The following is a 20,309-nucleotide window of genomic DNA, read 5'->3' on the forward strand; positions in this document are numbered from 1 at the left end:
ATTAAAATGGTGACTTCAAGATGATACTATTTACCCCCCCCCCCCCCCCCAAAAAAAAAAGAAAAAAAAAAGGTCAGCAATATACGATTTTGAGTACATTTCTGAGTGTGTACAGCATAATAAACATTGTCCAATCAATAATGATAGTAGTAGTAATTGATGACAAACCAGAAAGCAAGCAAAGCAGAAAATGGCAGTGTCAATCATGACATAAGTACAAATGCAAACGTCAGGGCTTACGAAGGCAATTGTATTTTCTTATATAGTAGGAAAAGGACTGGGGGAAGAAAACAATCACTACCACATGATTGTAAACAAGACAACACTGTTTACAAAAAAAAAAAAATATCTGCATTTTTGGCTCTATAAACACATCACCAACAACCATGTCCACTCAAAAATAACCATTTTTTAATAAATGAACTCACTAAGTCCCAGCAACCTTAGTTATATTAGTTACTCTCGAATCTCCAGATTTTAGTATCTATCCGGACTGAGTTTTTATACTATCTAGGGCAACTTTATTCATACATTAATATACCAAGAGTTAGATTAGAGCCTACTGAGAGGGTTATACTTATAAAAAATTGAAGTAACTATTTTGTATGCTTCTCAATTAAAATTTAAGGCCCTAACCAACCATATAAAAAGTTACATATTTTTATATAGGAGAAAGTTATGTATCTCCAATCATTTGAATGGAGTTTAGCTTTTTCTAATCTACCTAGTGGAGGAGAGGAATCTGTGCATTTTGAAAAGGAATCGTTTCTGTTGTCGACAACTTTATGCCTAACATCTATCTCAAAAAATAACTCCCAAATCCAGATCAGCCCAAAAGTAGTGCATTAATTATTTGGGATTAAGTTTCAGATTTTTTATTCAACCATTAAAAACTTAACATATTGAATCAATTGAAATACACTTTTTACAATCATTTTACATGACCTATTACGATTAATTGTTCGTATTTTTTACATAGACTTGATATTTTTTTTTTCACCACTCACAAGTCACAATTGGCTACATCAAATAGTTGTGAAATTGGCTGGAGTATCAGCATTTTTGTAAATGCTGGGTTAGACTAGTTCATGGTCATGCATGTGGATGGGGTTTTGGAATTGTCTTCGTTTTTGGGTGTGAATGAGATCATGCAGCAGCGGCGCACGAAAGGAAACGAGTATAAAAGGCTGAATGTGGGCCGTTTTGTCGGATTTGGAAACACGTGTTTTTTTTTGTTTTGGATGGATTCGTTTTTTGAGAATCTTTTTAGGATGGATTTCGGTTCACGTGTTTTAGATTTTTAGTATATTTCTCAAAAAAAAAAAAAAAAAAAGATGACTGACGGGTTTTCATCATAATAAATGATAAAATATTATACAAAACTTAGTTTATAGTTTATTACCAGCATTATGTAATTCTTTCTAATATTTTTTTTCTAAATAAAATATTGCATTATGGGTCACAGACTCACGGTGGATTTTGCGGTGGCTAGAAGCATCTCCGATGGTGTAGTTAAATGTATAAAAATCTCTATAATAGAAAATGACATCATAAAAATAGTCTCCAATGGACTCTCTATACTCAGAATTTTTTTTGACTTATGAACAGTAGCTTATCAAGTCTGATGGGCTACTATTCATTCTTCAAATGTTTTTTTCTATTATAATAATCAAGTATTGAATAAAAAAAATTGGAAGATGTGTAGTTGTTTAAAAAAGAATAAATAATTAATAAAGAAATAATAATTAAATGAGATAGAGAATGTGATAGAGAATCCGTTGGAAAGTGTATTCGAAAAAGTGGGTAGCTAAAAGGTAAAAGTCACTGTTCATTCTCCAAACAATACAAAAATTTGTCTAATCTGCCGAAAATGCTCTAATGTGGCTTAATAATGCTAGCTATAATTTATTGCATAATTTTTATCACAATTTGTCAGGTGGCAAGTGATGAGAAGGTAAGTTTTGAAATCATATACTATATAATAAAAGTTGAGTTTAGAAGTCATGGTTGCACCAAGTGGCTGCATCATATTGCAGAAATTTTTTAATATTTTTAGATTAAAAATATATATATAATTTTTATTCTCCTATAATTTTTAAGTTAATAAAAATCTTAATTTGATTACAATCCAAATTCTAGATATCAAAAAAATTTCCCTCTTTTCACATGTATATATATTTCATATTTTATAGGATAACTTTGTAACTATCCTAAAGGATCGAAACTACATTAAAAGAAAACCCTAAAAAAAACTGTACATTAAAAAATTTTAAAAATTAAACGTACAATATGAGAGGGAAGGCATAAGTTTGAGTTTAGGTTAAACTCTATCAACTAAAAAATTGCAGTAATTTTTTTAAATAGAAACAACACAACCTAATTTTTTTTTTTTTCCCTCTTTTCATGTGTGTGTGTGTGTGGTTCATTTTTTATGGGATAGCTTTGTAACTATCCTAAATGACCAAAACTACATTAAAAGAAACCCCTAAAAAAACTACATTAAAAACATTTTAAAAAATTAAACGTACAATATGAGAGGGAAGGCATAAGTTTAAGTTTAAGTTAAACTCTATCAACTAAAAAATTGCAGTAATTTTTTAAGATAGAAACAACACAACCTAATTATTCTTTTCAACTTTCTCAACAAAAATATATATATATATATATATATTTTATCAAGTTTTTCTCTATTGTTTTATTAATTTTTTAGATAAATACAAAAGCTTAATTGTGGATATGAAAAATTTTATAAGATAATGAAGTAACACTACTACCACAAATATAATTTTATTAGGAAAAAAAATATGTAATTATATAAATAGTGTTTTCTTTATTCTTATCTTGTCCTTCTATAATATATCTTCTTCTTCTATAGTATATCTTCATCATTGTGGAATGAAACTCACACCAAATTGTGAATCCCTGAATCCCCAAGGAAACGTCTCTTCCTCTAGCTACACATGTATGTATTTGTTTTCTTTTCTTTTCCATTTTTTTTTTCACAAAGCTACATTCTAATTCAAAAGTAAGGAGTAATAAATTCAATAATAATAATAAATAGAGCCTTTAGGTAAATCTATAAATGTTATTTTCTATGAGTGTATGTCTTTGGTACGTGTAGTGACCTAAAAAAGGGGGTCTCGCATTCCATGGAATCCCACATCGCCTAGGGAAGCACATGTGAATGTGTTTATAAGGAAGGATCTCCCTTCAATGTGTAGAAGTCTTTTCCCCTACTGCTGTGTGCTTTGGGGGAGAATAAAACCGTGAGGGGTATAAGGCCCCAAATCGGACAATATCTACACAGATAGGGTGGGGTCGTTACAGATGGTATCAGAGTCATGCCCTAACCGGAAGTGTGGGCCCCACACGCGAGGACGCGTGTGCCCGTAAGGGGGGTGGATTGTAGTAACCCAAAAAAAGGAGTCTTGCATTCCATGGAATCCCACATTGCCTAGAAAACCACATGGGAATGTGTTTATAAGGGAATGACCTCCCTTTAATGTGTAGAGACCTTTTCCCCCACTGTTGTGTGCTTTGAGAGAGAGCAAAACCGTGAGGGGTATGAGACACCAAAGTGGACAATATCTACACAGGTGGAGCGAGGTCGTTACAAGAGAAGTCCATAGAGTCCCAAAAAAGAGAGTCAACAAGTTGGCTTCCCTCAAGATATGCCTAATTGTCACCTTCCATGGCTACCTTAATAGGGATATGCAATCCAAAATCAAGTTCATTAGTATCAGTTTAAATTCCATTTTATTAGATACAATCCAAATTGCAAGTAATATTTGTGTTAGGAATAGAGATAAATCAAAACTTTGTACTAATCCCATCCCCTGAGGAGGTAATAAATCAGCTACAGTAGTCATAAACAGGTTTAGATAGGCCCAATTAAAAGCCAGTTTAATCAAACCAAAGTAGCACCTTTTTTCCATTACCTATAACCCATATGAATCCTTATTACTAAGAAATTGAACATTAGTAAAGTATAGGTGCCTAAGGAAATTTGATCACGAACAATTTGGATGCTTATACTTGTATAGGTATATGGGTTCAACTGCAATTATCCGTATGGTTCTTAACGGGTTCCTTTCCAATTTCCAAATTGTGGCGAATGGTATCTCAGCCAGGACCACATGCCTGTAGCAAATGCCATTGGACTCTTGCTAATTGGACTAGTGTTGCGATGCTACACCTACGCATATTCCCCAATCTTTTGGGCAATAGGCTAGTGGTGACTCGGGACTATAATCATTTAGTTGTGGATTACAGCTAGCTTAATTACTAAAGTTTCTTGTTGTCAAATAGAAATATGGGGTTTGACATCTACACCAAAAAAAAAATTTGGTGTCTTGGCCTGATGATAAAGAGCAATTGTCATGGAGCGGACACTATAGATTTAAATACTATCATATCTATCCCAAAAATAAAAATAAAAATAAATAAATAAACTATCAACACATGGTCATAGATTCCTACTTTTCTAGTAGGGATATGTCTGAAACTTTGAATAGAGTTATGCTACAAACTCACCAATTTCATAATATTTTTATAACATTTGAGTTGGTAAGTTTTTATTGGTTCTCATAGCTCACAAATGATATCATCTTATTATTTATCATTAACAGCTTGTCATCTTAACAATTATAAAATGCAAGATAATTTCCCGAGTGATGCGCGGATGCTTGGTAATTTCAGTTGAAAATAATTTTTATGTTTTTAAGACCTATATATAATAATCATTTTGTTATATAGTATTTATGATGTTTCCCATAATATTGTTGTTTTTAAAACTTAATTTTCTTAATTCATATTTTATAATTTTTCCTTATCCTAGAAGTAGTTTCCGAAATTTATAGGAGTCTATACCATATTATAAATTTAATATTTAAATTAATAAAATAACATCTAGATAAAAAGGTAGACTTTATTTCTAAAACTGAACACTTCCTCAACCACTTCATTCTCATCACCAAATCCCATGTCTGCAATCTCAAATGCTATGTTCATAATCTAAATGAAACAAAATTATTTGTGTACCAACATAAAGAGAGCGTAATCAAACAAAGAGAATGTGGCTAAATATACTTCTATTTATCTTATATCCTTTAAGAAAAACAAAAAAACAAAGAGAATACTAAAATTCAAGAAAAGTAAAAGCTAAAAATTCGGATAACTGATCTTGTATTATTAATTTTACACATGAACTTTGTCTTTATATAGAGATGTAGAGCACACTAATTAACTTACAATTGTATATCAAAACCGTGACAAAACATTAAATAATTTGAAACTAATTCTAACAAACTGCAACAACTATAGTTTTTTTTGAAAGGGCAACAACTAAAGTTAACAACACTAACAGAAGTAATCAAAAAGAGGCAGGTGGATAAGTACTATACGTTAAAGATACATGAGAAAGAACATAAAAATTATGTGAAAAACTACTTAATTATAGTTTTGATGGAGAGAACTAACAATATGATTGTGGTTTGTACACCGTTTGCACACTATTCTTGAATAGCTGCAACTAAACTTGAGGTTGCAATTAAAGTTGAGATAATCTTGATTCACAACAAAGAAAACTCCAAAATAATCACCATTTTTTACTTTTATGGTCGAGGCTCATACCAATACTACTCTAAATAGTAGTAAAAAATGACAAAGAAACCAAGAAATTATGAGGGCTAAAACAATATCAAAAAGCACCTAACCTATGGCATGAAGATGAAAGACTATGGGTAGGTCTATATAAAATAGAAGAAGTGCAAGAGGAGAAAATGGCGAGTAGAAACACAAAAGGTTTTGTGCTTGTGAGAGAGAGGAATGTTTTTGAAATAATAAACCCAAGAAAATAAAGAGTCATTATCTTTTAAGTTTTAATTAGTCCTTATCTATAATGCGGCATTTGAGAAATGTCCTGATACAATGAATCTAAGAAAATAAAGAGTTCTTATTTTTTGATTTTTTTTTTTTTTATTTATGGGAATCATCTTTTGAATTTTAATTAGTTCTTATCTCTGATGTGTCAACAATAACAAAATAAATAATTATTATAATAAAAAGGAATAAATTCTATTGGTATAATAACTATCAAATATAAAATGATAAAACCTAAATAAAAAATTATTATTTTGTAACATACCAATTGTGCTCTAATAAGAATTTTGTATCTTTGGGAGATTGTTGAACACCTCTTTGTAGACTATATTTCTAGTGTATCATTGTTCTTATTTGTCAATTTTCTTTATTAGAAAATTTAATGATTGATAAAAATCATGTTAGACCATATTTAATGATTTATAAAAATAAAATAAAAAAACTAAATGGACAAACGGCCTTCTTCTATAGGTCAAAGTGTACAGCTCTAATAGTTAGTCAATGCTATTTCAATCGGGGGAAAAAAAATCAAATTGTTATGGACAATTTATCATCAAATTTATTTCAAGACATGCTTAAAAATAAGCTAAAAAGAAGGTTGTTCTCGAAATTAAAATTGAGAGGATGAAAGCAACATGTCACCATTGGAACCCATGTCATAAAACACAAAATAATTTAAAAAATCATGTCTAAGCGTATTTAATAATTGATTCTCAAACCATAATCATATAAATTGGATAAAACTTAAGCAAATTAGGCTAAACAAAAGACAAAAAATACACAAAACTTATTCAATTTAATGGAAAAATAATTAGAGTAAACAAATACATACTTGCAAGGTTGTAGCTAAAAGAAGAGAAGAATAAAGAAAAAAACCGTACAGTAGGTATTCATTATGAATTATTTGATATATATACACACACACTCTGCATTGAAGAAGTTGATATTAAACAAAAGTCTAACATTAGTTGAATAGGATTTTATATGGATAAAGTTATGTTGAATTTAACTTCTTCTTCTTCGGATAACTTTAAACTTTTATTTTTAGTTTGAATTAACACATCCTTAGTGTCTTGGATAAAAATAAATCTTTTTTGTTTTTCTCAATACAAAGTTAAATACCATTAATTCTCTTTACATTACCAGATGTTCGCATATCTGAAAATAAACATGTTAGTATTACATAGAAATTAAACAATCCAGAAGAATGGAAATGCCAAGGAGTAAATACCGGCACTCCAAGCAATGTATGCAGTAATGCAAGCCAACCAAGTTAAGCAGCACATTGCACTTGGGTTTAATCAGAAACATTTGGACATTTGCTGGGTTTTTTTTTTACGTGTACAACTGTTACCTTTCTTTTTTTGATGTGCAGTAATATAATTTTTAAAGATTTTGGATTGTAATCAAATTGATATTTTTTTTTTATCAACTTATAAATTATAATAAGAAAAGAATTAGATGAAAAATTTGGATTGTACTCAAATTAAGTTTTTATCATCTTAGAAATTATAGGAAAATAAGATAAGAATAAATAATAAAAAAACTATATCTATTTTTAAAAATCTAAAAAAATTTCTGCATTTTAGTGAAACCACTTGGCACAACCACAACTTCTAAGCCCAACTTTTATTATATAATAATTAGTATTATGCCCGTGCGATGCACGGTTTAATAAAAAAATCATATACAAATTAAATACCTTGATAAAAAAATCATATATAAATTAAAATATATATTTTGATGTTAAATATAGATTATAAAAAATGAAAATTTATTTTAATTAGAATTGAATGTAAAAAAAAGGGTTTATTTATGAAATACTCTTCTTATTAAGTAATAAGAAACTTGAAACTCTAATTTAATTATTTTAAAACATAATAAATGTAGTGCGTTTGAATAAAATATATTGTACATCATTAGGTAACCACCACAACATGTGTGTGTGTGTGTGTGTGTGTGTGTGTGTGTGTGTGTCTCTCTCTCTCTCTCTCTCTCTCTCTCTATATATATATATATGAGAATTATTTATTAAAAGAGAATAACCCATGATTTAGAAAGCAAGCCAACATACGAATCTACCTTTCTTAAAAGAGTTTAAAAATTTGTCCTTCCAAATTCATAAAATGCAAGTTCTAGGCTTGTAGCTCATAATAAAAGTAAGACAACACAAAGTAAGCAAAATGTCCTATAAACAATATAAGACGTAATATATATATATATATATGTATATGTACGGCCCTGTGATATCCGGACACATTTGGGCTTCGAGCTTCAACCTAACAACATGGCCCATATTGCCCTTAGGCCCAGGCCTCAAGTCACCTTTAAGCCCATTGAACAAAAGGATCTTCATCAATTCGTACCACGCTACACCTCCAGGATCCCATCCGATGATCTGCTTCCCTAACAAGAAAGTGATTGCTCAATTGTATTGTCCCTCGGTACCTCGACAGTATCGGGATTACCACTGCCGAGCATACCTCCTAAAGTGGGAACCATTTCCAAAGCCACTCCCACCTAAACACCCACCTATGATCAATGATATTGGACCTCCTATTGCACTAACTCTGAAGGCAATCATAATCCCTCCACTAACGCTTGGCTATATATATGAGAAGCTAAAGGAAGAGACAAGGTTGTTGAAAGGTTCTGAGGGGAGCTTAGAACTAAGAGTAATATAGAGTCGCAAGAGTGTAGGGAAAAGAATACAAAAGTTGGAGAGTTGTTGCTGGGCCTCTAAGCAAGAATCACCCTGAGTAGGAAATCCAAAGCCCACATCATAAATAGATTGTGAGCCCAAAGTAGAGTCAACCTGATAGTCTCATCTTGGGTGCGCACAGTATACACGTACTGTAATGACCCAAAAAAGGGGGTCTTGCATTCCATGGAATCCCACATCGCCTAGGGAAGCACATGTGAATATGTTTATAAGAAATAATCTCCCTTCAATGTGTAGAGGCCTTTTCTCCCACTACTGTGTGCTTCGGGGGAGAACAAAACCGTGAGGGGTATGAGGCCCCAAAGCGGACAATATCTATATAGGTGGGGTGGAGTCTTTACAGATGGTATCAGAGACATGCCCTAACCAAAAGTGTGTGCCCCACACGCGAGGACGTGTGTGCCCATAAGGGGGGTGGATTGTAGTGACCTAAAAAGGGGGGTCTTACATTTCATGGAATCCCACATTGCCTAGGGAAGCACATGGGAATGTGTTTATAAGAGAATAACCTCCCTTTAATATGTAGAGACCTTTTCCCCAGTGCAACCTAGGGAAGAACAAAACCATGAGGGATATGGGCCCAAAGTGGACAATATTTACACAGTTGGGGTGGGGCCGTTGGCGTTTACTAATTTTGTGGGTTTTTCCCAAAACAATGTTGATTATTAAACTATTTTATATCAAAAAAATATGTTGATATTATATATATAAGTTGATATGTTATAAATGTTTGATATGCACATTGACTATTCGTTTTATGAAAAACTTGTGGGACAACCTAAATTTGTTTAAACTTGTGTGTGTGTGAATATGTCTTTATATTTTTTAGAATTATGAATGGATTATTTCGTGAGCATATTGAATATGTTTTGAAAACCTACGGCAAGTCGTGATTAAAAACTCAGTATGATATTTAGTCCTTAGCAAGGGATAATCATACTGCAGCTAGTCATTAGCAAGGGACGGTCCCAGAAAAGGGGACAGTGCACATTTGATAGCTCCTTAGCAAGGGGGTATACTATTGAGGATCCAAAAAGGAATCTCCTTAGCAAGGGAGTACACCTTTAGGTTCCAAAGGAGCCTTCCTTAAGAAAAAGTGATGGAAAGGAGGTTCTAGTCCTAAAAGGGGACAACACAATCCTGTCAACAGGGCGTAAACGTTGACCACGAGAAAAGCCTAGGAAGTTGTTTATAAGATGGTATCAGAGTTATGCCCTGGCCGGAAGTGTGGGCCCCACACACGAGGACGCGTGTGCCCGTAAGGGGGGTAGATTGTAGTAATCTAAAAAAGGGAGTTGCATTCTATAGAATCCCACATCACCTAGAGAAGCACATGTGAATGTGTTTATAAGGAATGACCTTCCTTCAATGTGTAGAGGCCTTTTCCCCCATTGTTGTGTGCTTTGGGGGAGAACAAAACTATGAGGGGTATGAGCCCCCAAAGCAGACAATATCTACACAGGTGGGGTGGGGTCGTTACATCTCTACTGCCCAGGCTTATAATTAAGTTGTGTGTTTTAAGCACATTTTAGACACTGATCTTGTGCTTACTCTACCTGCTACCTTCAGTTAACATATCCACCTTTTAAAAATTGAATCATATGGAACCCACGACTTACTATATAATTGTGATTCTTGTTACTTCAACTTAGGGGTGGCAAAGTAAGCCCAGAACCATTTGTCCCCCAAACTCACCCACTCTAATTGAACTCAAACCCACCCAATTATTAATTGGGTTAAATGGGTATCAACCCAATTAGACCTAGTGATTATTTAGTTTTAACTAAAAATCCATTGAAACTCATTTAACTCAAGAACGATATACTCAAATTCAACTCAGCCCTTCCCATAAAAAAAAAATAATAAAAAATAAATAATAAAAAAAAAGGCCCTCAGACATTTCAGTGTTTCACGAGGGTTTTTATTTTCCCTCATTTTCTCGGCCTCCAATCACATTTTAGTCGGAGACCCAATGATCTTTTTTCTTTCTTTCTATTCACCACTTTGCACTATTTGGTCTCTGAGAAAGTTTAATCTCCATCAAATCCAGGAAAACAAGAAACAAGAAACCAAACCAAACCATAAATCAACCCAAGAAATAAACCCATAAACACAGTAACCAATCCATCTCCAGCAAACCCATAAAGAGATATATCTTTATATAATTATCATTATTTGAAAGCATAGGCATAGAGAGTGATTTTTGAGTAAGAGAGAGAAGGAGCGACAATGCCTGCATTGGACGCTTTCGATTCGTTCCTTTTCTCTCTAAGAAGAGTCTTTTGCAGCCCTCTCAAAGTCTTCATTTAGATCCAGGTTTGCTTTTTCTTTTTACCCTTCTTTGCTTCGAACTCGCGGTTTCTTTTTTCAGATCCAAAATCCGTTTGGTTGCTATGAAAGTTGAGGAATTGATAGTTTTTATTCTTCAATCTTCTTTTTTTGAATTTGGTGTATGTAAAAGAGCCATTTGGCTATATTTGGTTCAATTGAGTCGAAGTTGCTTCATTTGGCTTCTTCTTTTTTTTTGGTGTTGGTTTTCGGTTCGTAAATAATTGGAATCCAATTTTCAAAATTCATTTCCTTATTTTTCTAAATTTTCTTGGCAACCAAACTATGGACCACTTGGTTTCTTATCTTATTCCTCTATTTTCCTGTCACTGAGTTGTTACTGTGTTTATAGGCATTTTCATAATTTTGATAATTGGGTAATTGGATAGATTGGAGTTTACCCATTATAATTGAGTTTGAGTTAGAATCAATTAGTTAAATGGGTTTTAATGGGCGAATGGGTTTTATATACCCAACCCAATTATGCCCACTCCAAACCCACCCATTTGACACCCCTACTTCAAATGGTAAAATCTGTTATTGGAACAGACACCATAGGTTGAAACTATCTATCAAAAAACTTATTATTACGAAAATTATAAATAAATAAATAAACATTATTATTATGACCTTAGAACAAAAGATAATACCATGCAAATTTTTTTCTAATTAATTTACACGCGTATAAATTAATTAAAAAAAGATTTTATATTTATACTCCCTCTAAAACTCAATAGGTACCATTAATTAACACCTTTTTACATAGTACATCTTTCCATTTAAGTTGCCCATTAAAATTGATAAAAATCGATTGGATTTAACCAAACTGCTGCTACTAAACAAAAAAATGAAAACACAAAAAAGGTGCTAGAACTAGCGTACATAAGGTCAGGACATATTTAACATATGGTCTAAGACCAGCTTCTAGTCAGGTGTACAAAAATAGTGTATAATGTCCTGCATTTCTATCACTATTTATATTTAGTTTGAACAGGTATGAGAGATGCATTACAAAAAATATAGAGGTTGCAGCACTCACTACTGTGTGAATGCATAGTCCTAGGTAGAGCTATGAAGCCTGTTAACTAAAACAGAGAGACAGTGTGCCCTACATTTCAATATGGTCCCAGTCTATAGATCTTTCATCAATATCATATTCTGATTGTTGAAGTCTGTTCCGAGCTAACCTGCTCATCACAGAAAGACCTGAAAACGAGAACAACAAAAATGTTAGAGATAAAAACTTGAAACATAAAACATAAAACATATTGTGGCACGAATTTCTTCCGGATTTCATGCACAATCTAGTGCCAAGATAAATTCCATCCTTGATTAAAAGAGAAATTCTACTCGGTACAACCACCCAAAGGCCAGAAACCTCTCAAAAACATTTGCAAAAGATCATGCGGCATGAAACATTTATTGAAACTACAAGACATGCCATTTAGCAGCCAAAGGAAAAGACGACCAAAACAAAAGTTTTAAATTTAAAATGTATAAGAATGTAGACTAATTTAATGGAAAAACATCAATTGAATCAGACAATCATGACTGTAGCAATGCTGATTTTAGGAAATACATCATGGGCGTATTAGGTGTTTCTAGGAAAAGCAGATTTTTTTTTTTTTTTGGCTGAGAGTTGAGAATTATAATTGCATTTATTCTGTGTATCACATTTATGTAACCAAAATCAGTTGCCCACAACCACAAGTTTTAGATCTTAAAACTAGTTTAGACATCATTCATGCTGGACACTCACTCCCCAACTAATAAAACTAAGCAAAACTAAAAATAACAACGAAAAAGATAGATAAAATCTAAATGTATAAAATGCACCGATTTAGTAAATACATGCATGTATATATCCACCAAATTAAATGAGAGAATGTATATATCCACCAAATTAAATGAGAGAGGCTTATGTAAATGGATGATGGAACCAGGGATTTCAATTGTACCTTCAACCATCCGGTAAAGAGATGACCACCATCCATCTCTAGAGACCTGGTATTGATCAAGCGATTCTTCAATTACTTTGTCGTGCTTTCCTTCCAAAACTCCCCGTAGAGTTATTACTGCATCCTTTGTTTTCTTCAGGATGCTGTTCTCATCTTCGATTTCCAGACGTTGAAGGTCATTCTGTGACGAGGTGAGGCTAACAGCAAGGGCAAACTGGGCAGCAGCAGCCCATCGAGAAGAGGCCAGCCATCTCCTCTGTCCATCTACTGCCTTCTTCTCTCCTTTTCCCATCTTGTTTTCTCCTTCCCCTCCATGTACTAAGCTACGTAAGTATTGAGCATTTGCAGCCCCCGTACTTTGAACCATCTTCGAGAAAGCACTTCCTTCATTTGACAGAAGTTCCTCAGGAGTATCATATTCTAGAACCTGAAAGGCACAGAAATTCTGTATTAACCCAAAAAAAAAAAAAATGAAATCAAAGACTGAAGTTCAAATTAAACAAGACTTAAATAACTCTCTGGATTCTCATGTTTGACTCATGCAAAGTTGCAGTATTTATCTTCTCATCAAACAGAACTATTCTTCTCATAAAAATAAATAAATAAATAACACATGGAAGAAAGAAATGAGCTGGCAAAGCTCTGAACATTAAAGGCATACCTGACCAGCATCAAGCAGAATTATCCTGTCACAGTCGATAATGGTATTCAGTCTATGAGCAATAATAAGCATTGTACATGATTTAAATTCTTCTCGAATAGTTTTCTGAATCAGAGCATCAGTTCTAACATCAACAGCTGCGGTAGCCTCATCAAGAACCAGTATCTTTGATCTCCGCAACAGTGCTCGAGCAAGACTCAATAGTTGCCTCTGTCCAACACTGAAATTCTCCCCTGCTTCCGAAACCTTCACCAGTACACAAGGAATGTCACTCTAGTTAACAGTAACATTATGCTTTAAGTTATTTCAAAAAAGGATAATATAAAACATTTCTATTGATTATTATGGCTATGAATCTCACAGATTTGGCTATTTTAGTCAAATGAAATACTAAAGACCATCTATTGATGGAAAAGGGAGGGTAGAAACATATCAAACAATCAAATCATCCTGAATGGAGAACTTATGAGACATTGTTTCAATCACCAGTAATTTACCTATTGAAAAAGGTTGAGAATTTACCTCAGCATCTAGACCAAAAGAATTCCTTCTGATAACATCCTTCAAATGTGCCCTCTCTAATGCCTCCCAAAGGTCAGCATCATTGTGTTCATTGAAAGGATCAAGATTAAATCTCACAGATCCTAAACAATGAAATAAGTTCAGATTAGTATAGAACAGACTTCATCATTTCTTTTTTATCAATCATAATATTCAAATTCGAAAGCAAAGACTCACTGGTACAATATTTGGAAGTTCAAGGCATCGATGACAATATGAGTAAACATTCATTAAAAAAAAAAATGATATATACTTGTAATGTACACTGAATAACCCACAATCAATAAGTTGTACTTAAACACATCCTTCATCTTTTCCTAGCCATCAAGTATACCACTTGCATCACCATCCAAGACTGCCATATTTCAAATCAGTAAACATATGTTACAGCAACTGAATTGTTAAGGCCTTTTCTTCTTGTTTTTGACAATGGTAATATAGGTTAAGAACAAAGTTCAGCCAGATTTGGCTGATTTTCTTCAAAGACAAAAATGATGGATCAATCTAAGACCAAGTCTCAAAAATTCCCCCTTTGCTTGAAATGTGATAGATTCAAAGAAAGACCACAATATCACTTTTCAGACTCCTTAGCTAGTTGCCCAGTCACTATCAATTGTGAAATTGGCAAATGTGGAATTCATCCAAATCAGTCAAACCATGCTCGGATGCTCCCTTAGAATTCCCCATATATTTTAATATAAATAACAAAATCTTTTTGAGAGCTCTAAAGCAGAATAGACTAACATCAAACTGACAAACTCATTGCATTGCTGTCACCAAATATTTATTTAAGTAGTTTACAAGATTAATTAAACATGTATGCAGACATTAATGATACAAATGTTATCATATAAAAAACCTAATTTACCTACAGGATAATAAATATTACTCCCAGGTCCTAATTAACTTTCCAAACTGAATATTTTATTGTGGTAATCCTTTTAATAAAATACCCTTAACAGCTTTCCATGTTTGACTAAACCAATGGAGGAGAAAATAAACATGTGACAGGAAACAATTGAGCATTATGACTAAAAAGAAAAACTGAGCATTGGGACTTGAAAGTTGGAAGTGTTATGGCTCCATGTCAAACCAAGCATTAGGGAATTACAACTAAAAAAAGAAAGAGAGAGAAGTGAGCATTGGAAGTCCTCTCTTTGACATTGAAAACCATGCTGACATCAACATAGAAAATTGAATGTGTAAGACAGATTTTAAATTTCCATAATGCTAGGGACAACTTTAATCACAACAAATCTCACAAGTGCTAAAATGGTCAACTATGAGTGGTGGAGAAAAAGTGATGGGCCCATGAGTGTCAGTTGTGTCCACCACTCACAGTCAACGACATTAGCAATCATGAAATTTGTAAAGTTGTGTCCATGGCATTACAGTGTTTTTTGTTTTTTTCTTCAAAGGTGGGAAGTTTTGTGAGAAAAATGGTTTATTTTAAGGAAGTTTCACGTATTTTTGGACAAACCCAAAAAGGTAAACATATCCTTATTGTGCAACAAAGGAGGTATACAGTAACACCAAAATATAATAATTTTAAAATACTATTTTTTTGTTTTCAAGGGTATACTTTGAACCCATAGAATCATTCCCAAAATGGATGTGACTTATCCTATGTCAAGACAAGTGCTGTCACACCTTTACAACTAACCAGATCCTATTCATATACAAAACAAAAAAAATATACAAGTTCTGCATATATAAACATTTTCCAACACTCTCAATCAGGTTAATTATTGGAGAACAGGTCCAACGAAAAGAACCCTCAACAGAACCACACCAGAAGTGTTTACCTCATCAGACAAAACACAGTTAAAATGGGTAGAAAAGGCAATGCCTAAACCAGTCACATACCGTTTCAAAAGTCTACCTCCAAGTTCAAAACTTAAATAATTTTATGGAATTTATCATTTAATCCAACCATCTAAAATCACTTAAGTTCAATTTGAATGGATGTTCGTCTAAAAATACAATAAGAAACTTTATAAGATCACATCTGTCAATGTTGTTATTAATTTTGATGATGCTAATAGAACCAATGAGCCAATCCTTCAGCCGGGTCAACCTCCAGTTTGGTTTTGATAACTATTTCAATTTCACAATGGATGGTGACTATTGTCTTTCTTGTTAGTTTTATATATTGGATTATTAGCACCATTAGGACATGGATCTGGATGCTAAGGTATTCTTATATTACCAGCTGAAGTTCCACTAAGTTCACTCTTGATCTGGTGAAAAGGGTTTAGAACGGGAAACAATTAAAACAATTGAGTCACTTTATTAGAGTAGTAAAAGAAACTCAATCTTCACATTATAAACTTATCTTGGAACAACAAATCCATCAAACATTGTCATTAAGAATAAAAGAAAACCGTATTAAGTCAAATAAATGAGGAAGAGATTGGAGAATCAACCTAGTACACTAAGCAGTCATCCCAATATAAAAAAAGATTTGGGTGGCGTACCTGAAAAGAGAACTGGTGACTGTGGTATGATTCCAAGAACTTTACGTAGATCTCTGAGTCCAAACTTTGCAATGTCATAATCATCAATCAAAATTCTACCACTTTCCAGTTCCACAATGCGAAATAAAGCATTGAGCATGCTAGATTTCCCTGCCCCAGTCCTTCCAACAATTCCCACCTTGTCAGTTGGAAAAATTGTGAAAGACAATCCATGCAGGACTGGAGGAAGTTCAGGCCTATAACGTAGAACAACATCCTCAAACTTGATGGATCCAGATGAAGGCCATGCAGGAGGGGGGCGGTTGCTCTCAATAATAGGTGGCGCCTCTGGAGGCAAATCTATATATGTGCCAACCCGCTCAACTGCATTTAAACTATTCTCAGCCAGACTTGCAAGTCTCAGTACAGCAGTCAACAAGCCCGTAATGTTTAAAGCATAACTAAGAAGAAGACCCATGGTGGATGCAAATGCCTGCTGGTTTTCTGCCCTCCCATTCTGCATTACAGCGAAGGTTGCAGTAAACCATATCATGAGGCCTCCCAATGTTTCCAAACGGATGGCAAGCCAGCGGTTTCCACTGATGTTCACAAGGGTAAATCTAATGCTGTTGTCCACAGATTTCCCATTGATGTCTGCCATCCGATCATAAGCTTTGTATGCTCGAATAGTTGACAAACCATTCAGTGCTTCTCCAAATTGGGCATAAACAGGAGATCTGCTGATCGAATCTAAGCGCTTTACTTCACGTGCTGTGCTCTGAAGAAAAAAAATGATGCCCACATTAATAAATATCCATTGCAATCCACAAAAATTAAATAATGCACACCACTAGAAATATGTATCAACAGCCAAGGACACAAATCTAATCCAATTTCTATGATCTCTGGGGGACTTGGAATTACCACCATCCTTTTGCGCCAAGTGGTACCTTTCCTCATCATGGGGAGAAAAGGAAGTGTTATGGATTCCACCATGGGAGGGGAGGGCTTTGAGTGGGGGATTGCTGTGTTTGTATGCAAAATGGAAAATCAATGACAGCACCAGCAACACAGTGACTTGCTACATGTTGGAGAACTTACTAAGACACAACGAAAACTTTAAAGTTCGATGAGGGAATACAAATATATTGATATGCTCATACATGAGCAGAATGAGAGAAAAGAATGTACAACCACCGAACAAATTTTAATCAATAAGACTTTTGAGTTCACCTGAATGTTTACAATTTGTTTATAAAGAATCAAAGAAACATTTGTGGCATCCACTATTTTCTGTTGCCAACAAACTTCAACTTTTTCATTAACTAAAGCAACATTTCCTAATTTACACAACATGAATTTGATCTATCACTCCATATTTTTAGAATACGATATTTGACTTCAATAAAAATGAAGAGCAAGAACAGGAATATAAGCACTCACACACCTGGTAGTATAGGTAGGCCGCGTAAAACAAAACCAAAAGTGGCATTATGGCCCATAAAGACATGGTGCTCACAATTCCTATCAAGATGAAAGTGGAAAAAAGCTGTGACATCTGGCCAAGAAACATAGTCACAAATGGTGCAACATTCCGATCAATGTCTCCTAGGTCCTTTGCAAATCTATTGATAATGCGTCCAAGCGGATTGGTTTGGAAGAAGACCATTGGTGCTCTTAATATGGCAGTAAGCATGGCATCATGCAACCTTTTGGCAGCATAAAGACTTGATATGACCAACCAATAAGAATTCGCCAATGTCACCAAAACCTGAAACCAGAAAAGTATGATAAGCAAAGAAAGATTTAAATTTCTTCTCCAGCCAGAATCAGACAAAAATTATAGTATGCATACACATCCAACTTCTCAAAGTAGCTGGACATAAAACAACTACGCTAACAAGAAAAAAGGGGCAGCATCTGTCAGAAATGAATAAATAGGAAAGTTTACAATACAGCTTTGAGCCAATTATCATTTTACGGTACTTATACCTGACCAAATGATAAAGCTGCATATATCAGGTTATAGTAACCAGGATTGTAACCCATTGACATGCCTGCATCAGTCCAATGACTTAACCACGTGCTACTTGAAACTCGCAGAGATTCAGTCAAGACATAGCATGTAAAGAGTATACAAACCACCCACAGGCCTCCTAATGCATCCTTGTACCTGTACCCAAGAAACTGAATCAAATCTATGTACAAATGAAACAAGAAGAAATGGAAAAAAGAGCCATGAAAAACAAGTTTAGCTGATAGATCATCAGTACCTTAGTTTGGGATTTTATTAAACTCGCCAATGTCAACAGAAACTCATTCAGCACATGTTTTAGCCCATATAATAGCAATCCTTGGAGAGATCCAATCTTGATTCTCCCCTCATTCCAATTATTATTATTTTTAATTTTTTATCATTCTTATTTATCTCAATCCCTCAATCTATATTGTTTTATATGTTTTTATTCTATTTAGCTCCTTATTTGATTGAATCTTTATTATAGATTAAGTGAGATCACGTCAAAAAACAACTGCTAATTACTTCCAGTTTCCAATTCATATGCAATTTCCGCTTGAATTGGATTCCTTAAAAATTATGAAGCTTCCAAAGAATTGCATTTTTGACGTATGGTTTTTCAAATACTCCTTTTAACGCTATTGGATACTCTGGGATACTAGTCATTGAAAGCTATAGTTTTAAAGGATCCAGGGTTTGATTCTATCTGGAAGAAGGGAAAAAAGCCACATAAAAAAGGAAATTTAAATGTAGTTCAGATTTAGAGGGAATATGTTAATACATTTATAAACAGAAGCACTACAACCATGTTGAAGTTGGAACCAGAATTATTTTCCATACTTCTTAAGATATAATAAACTGCCAAGGTTTGTTAAGATTTTAAGGGCAGCACCGCAGCACCAAAATCATAATTCATTATCTGTAAGGATGACTACATAGTCCATTGAACAATTCAAATTGTTGCCCTTTTTTTTGGATGAAAAAGAAAAAATTAGAATTTTCTTTTGCTAAAGTAAAACTTACATGTAAAAGTTATATAATTGAAGCATATAAATGAATGTGACGTTTTGTTACCTATTCAAGACATTCAAACTGACAACACCTGTTTCCCGCTCTTCCTGCTTAATAAGAACAGATTTTCCTTCTTTCCGTTTATTTGTATGGTTTGCATTCTTTGAAAAGTCATTAACAACCCCGTTTGCAATAGGTTTCGAAGAGGTCTTATTATCAATATCATCCTCTTCCTTTTGTTCCTCAAACTCTTCCATCTTTCCTGCATTTTCCATTAGCTTTTGGAACAGTATGCCATTACTAGAGAGCTCCTCAAATGTTCCCTCCTCTTTCACCATACCTTCATGGACCAGAACGATTCTATCAACTTGTGAGAGAAAATGCAGCTGATTTGTAACAAGGACTCTAGTCTTCCCTCTAAGTTCTCCCTTAATGCATTTATCGAAAACCTGATGAGTATTGGCAGTGCAAATTAGACCAGTATAAGATAATATTAAAGAATAGTTCAACTAATACTCTTACAAGGCAAACATGGTTCTATTCATTGTTTTTTTTTCTTTATAAATGTAATTCATAAATAAGCAAATATATATATATATATGTAACACCCAAAAAAAAAGGAATATAAATGGTGTCAAATCATCTGATAATTCAAAAAATAATCACAAATAAAGATTTAACCACACTAATAGACAGGTCAGCAACACTGCAAACA

The 20,309-nt window shown here is 33.6% G+C and overlaps 1 protein-coding gene across 4 annotated transcripts in view; it reads right to left on the minus strand.

Annotated features, from left to right (window-relative positions):
* Positions 1 to 11,685: 11,685 nt before the first annotated feature.
* The window catches only part of LOC115991185 (ABC transporter C family member 2-like), a 31,933-nt gene continuing 23,309 nt past the window's right edge, over positions 11,686 to 20,309 (minus strand). For 3 of the 4 annotated variants that reach the window (XM_031114921.1, XM_031114923.1, XM_031114922.1), the window contains exons 21-28: positions 19,658 to 20,043; positions 18,559 to 18,739; positions 18,014 to 18,337; positions 16,588 to 17,344; positions 14,072 to 14,193; positions 13,550 to 13,795; positions 12,889 to 13,315; positions 11,686 to 12,136 (exon numbers count right to left, since the gene is read on the minus strand). In XM_031114921.1, the coding sequence (XP_030970781.1) occupies positions 12,039 to 12,136; positions 12,889 to 13,315; positions 13,550 to 13,795; positions 14,072 to 14,193; positions 16,588 to 17,344; positions 18,014 to 18,337; positions 18,559 to 18,739; positions 19,658 to 20,043 (2,541 nt within the window). In that variant the 3' untranslated portion in view covers positions 11,686 to 12,038. The remainder of the gene's footprint in view (positions 12,137 to 12,888; positions 13,316 to 13,549; positions 13,796 to 14,071; positions 14,194 to 16,587; positions 17,345 to 18,013; positions 18,338 to 18,558; positions 18,740 to 19,657; positions 20,044 to 20,309) is intronic. The other variant, XR_004092177.1, reaches the window with a different exon arrangement.

Source organism: Quercus lobata, chromosome 5, assembly GCF_001633185.2.
Source record: "Quercus lobata isolate SW786 chromosome 5, ValleyOak3.0 Primary Assembly, whole genome shotgun sequence".
Classification (NCBI taxonomy): domain Eukaryota; kingdom Viridiplantae; phylum Streptophyta; class Magnoliopsida; order Fagales; family Fagaceae; genus Quercus; species Quercus lobata.